At 35.3% G+C, this 2,547-nt stretch overlaps 1 protein-coding gene across 1 annotated transcript; it reads right to left on the minus strand.

Moving 5' to 3' along the window:
• Positions 1–843: 843 nt before the first annotated feature.
• LOC105566822 lies at positions 844–2,456 on the minus strand. The gene is made up of 2 exons (XM_012021161.1): positions 1,298–2,456; positions 844–1,138 (listed from the first exon to the last, which is right to left on the minus strand). The coding sequence occupies exon 1, from the start codon at positions 2,289–2,291 to the stop codon at positions 1,458–1,460; it is 834 nt and encodes a 277-aa protein (XP_011876551.1). The 5' UTR covers positions 2,292–2,456; the 3' UTR covers positions 844–1,138; positions 1,298–1,457.
• Between the last annotated feature and the right edge of the window lie 91 nt (positions 2,457–2,547).

Consider the following 2,547-nt stretch of genomic DNA (forward strand, 5'->3'; position numbering starts at 1 on the left):
TCCGCCAGTTCTTCTTGCCTCCAGTCCCCTGGTTCCTCTCCCGTTCCTCTCACTCTCACTTCCTCCTCCTTCCTCACACTCCACCTTAAACCTTCCTTTCGACACTTTTCTCACTACCCTCCTTCACCAGCCTCTTTCCTCGTCGCCATCTTTACCCCCTCCGTAAAATATCTTATGTTAATATGAATACTTATATTAATATAATCTTACAATTACAGCAACAGCTTTCCGTTCAAAGCTCCAACGTAGTGAGGAAAGTTCCATTTTTCTTCAAACTCGTGAGCAATTTCTCGCCATCTGTCCTGTGTTGGTGTAAATAATTCTTCTACGTGTAGAACATTCCATATAGCCTCACAGGTTTCTTTTATAATACGTGATGTTTAGACCGACCAGTCAAAAAAAAATTTCAACGGGACTGGCCGGAAAATGATTCTTTGTTTAATTCTAAGCAACTTTTCAGAACATACTTGGGGTCTAAAATGACGTTTAACCGTTCCTAAAATCGTTTGAAGTTTTTTGTCAGGTCAAAATCACGAGACTTCATATACGTACTAATAACTCATCTTTTCGCATTGAAAACGTGTTCCTACAGCAAAATGATGTTCTTGACTTCGAAAGAGGATGAAAAGAGCTACATTTTCGTCTAAGTTAAAATAAGATGCGGTCAATAGTTTTCGAGTTATAGTCGATTCCATGTCAATTTTCGACGATTTTTTCGCCTTTTTTGGACTTTCGGCCCTCATATCACCCTTAAGGAGCGCCGCTACGGCAAAAAGTTGCTCAGGGATTCGAAAGAGGATGAAAAGAGCTACATTTTTGTGTAAGGTAAAACAAGATGCGGTCAATAGTTTTCGAGTTATGATCGATTCCATGTCAATTTTCGACGATTTTTCATAATTGCTTATCTTCAAGCATTCATATACCTTTTGAAAAGCATCATCACTAAATATTATTGCTTTACACGTACAAAGACATAAGAATTGTTCTATTTATAATCAATCCATTGTTTCGACATAACTGGCTATATTTAATTTATCAAATTAACAACGTTTCGACTGCCAATCGCAGTCCTCTTCAGGTTAGTTTAAGAGACGAGCATTTACGGATAACAAGTTATTGTGGCAGCAATAAGTCTTATCTATAACATTATAATTATAAAATAGTTTTTCAATATATGTTTGATGTCTTTGTAAAACGCACACAATGTTTATGAATCTATTATAAGGTTTTTGTGTTGGCTTAACTGTAGGACCAATAATCTTTTAGAATATAAATTGAAAATGTCTTTCTAACTCACACGTAATGTTCGTCAATTATTTAATTCGGTTCTTTGGATTCGAGTAACGAGCAGGATCCATGTGTCCGTACATCTGAGAGTATCTCGAGACGATCACAGCGCACACTTCCATGGTTTAGACTGTAATGACAAGGAGGAGAGCACGAACGGACGTTAATATTTATAAAATTCGTATTATCTTGTCGTATATCTTGGAAAGGTTGTCCGTGTCGTTCTGTAAATTAATAGACTTGTTTTCTTTCTTTATGAAGATCATTTCAGCGATTTCTCGTTTCTTTGTGTGTTTCTCCGTATGTAATATTTTAGTGTTCAACCAATTGAAATCATGATGTAGAGTTTCACGGTGTTGGCTGACCACTGAGTGTGCACTGTGTTCTCTCTTGATGTTGGCTTCATGTTCTTTTATACGTGTTTTTAGGTGTCGTTTCGTTTGTCCTACATAACAAGCGTCACAATCCTTACATTCAATTTTGTAAATCAATTCTTTTTCATTGAGTTTGTCGAGAGGATCTTTCCCTGTTTTGATGATGCAGTTTAGTTTCTTAGGGATGGTAAATATAGTGTAGAAACCTCTATCGTTTAAAATATTTTTAATATTGTTACTTATGTTCTGTATGTAAGGAACTGTAACTATGTGCTTGTTGTGTAGGAACTGATTCTTTTCCTTATTGGAACTAGGTATAACTTCGCAGTATTTTATCTCTTTGAGTCTTTTTTTGATAAATTTGTCTATAATGTGCGCTGGGAAGCAGTTGTTCTTTAGGATGTCTTTAACTGTGTCAATATTGGAATCATGAAACCGCTCGTCTGACAATAAAATGGCTCGGTCGACTAGATTCGTTATAATATTAGTTTTATATTTAATTGGATGGTTGGAGTAAAAATTGATATAGCGGCCGGAAAACGTAGGTTTACGGAACCAGTTTGTTAAAAGGTTTTCGTTATTTCTAATGATAGTCGTGTCGAGAAAGTTGATAGACATGTTGATAGACATGTTCTATTTATATTATTAAGAAGAGAAATCCATTATATATTTATATTACATAATATTACATTATATTACATAATAAACTTTATACACGTATAAAGGTACAGCGCTTGTGTTCTATTCAAAATAATGACAATAAGTTAAGGCCAAGGTTGAGAAGCTTTTTCGGTTGACTGGTTATTAAAATTATTTTACTAAAGAGTATGTCGTTACATTAACTCCAATTTTGCGGGCGCGTTTCAGCACACGGTGCTTTCATCAG

The sequence above is a fragment of the Vollenhovia emeryi genome, unplaced genomic scaffold, assembly GCF_000949405.1.
Source record: "Vollenhovia emeryi isolate VEMERY1.0 unplaced genomic scaffold, V.emery_V1.0 DF943074.1, whole genome shotgun sequence".
NCBI lineage: Eukaryota > Metazoa > Arthropoda > Insecta > Hymenoptera > Formicidae > Vollenhovia > Vollenhovia emeryi.

Coding starts and splice junctions, on each gene's coding strand:
- LOC105566822 (XM_012021161.1), bottom strand. CDS start 2,291: ATGTCTATCAACATGTCTATCAACTTTCTCGACACGACTATCATTAGA.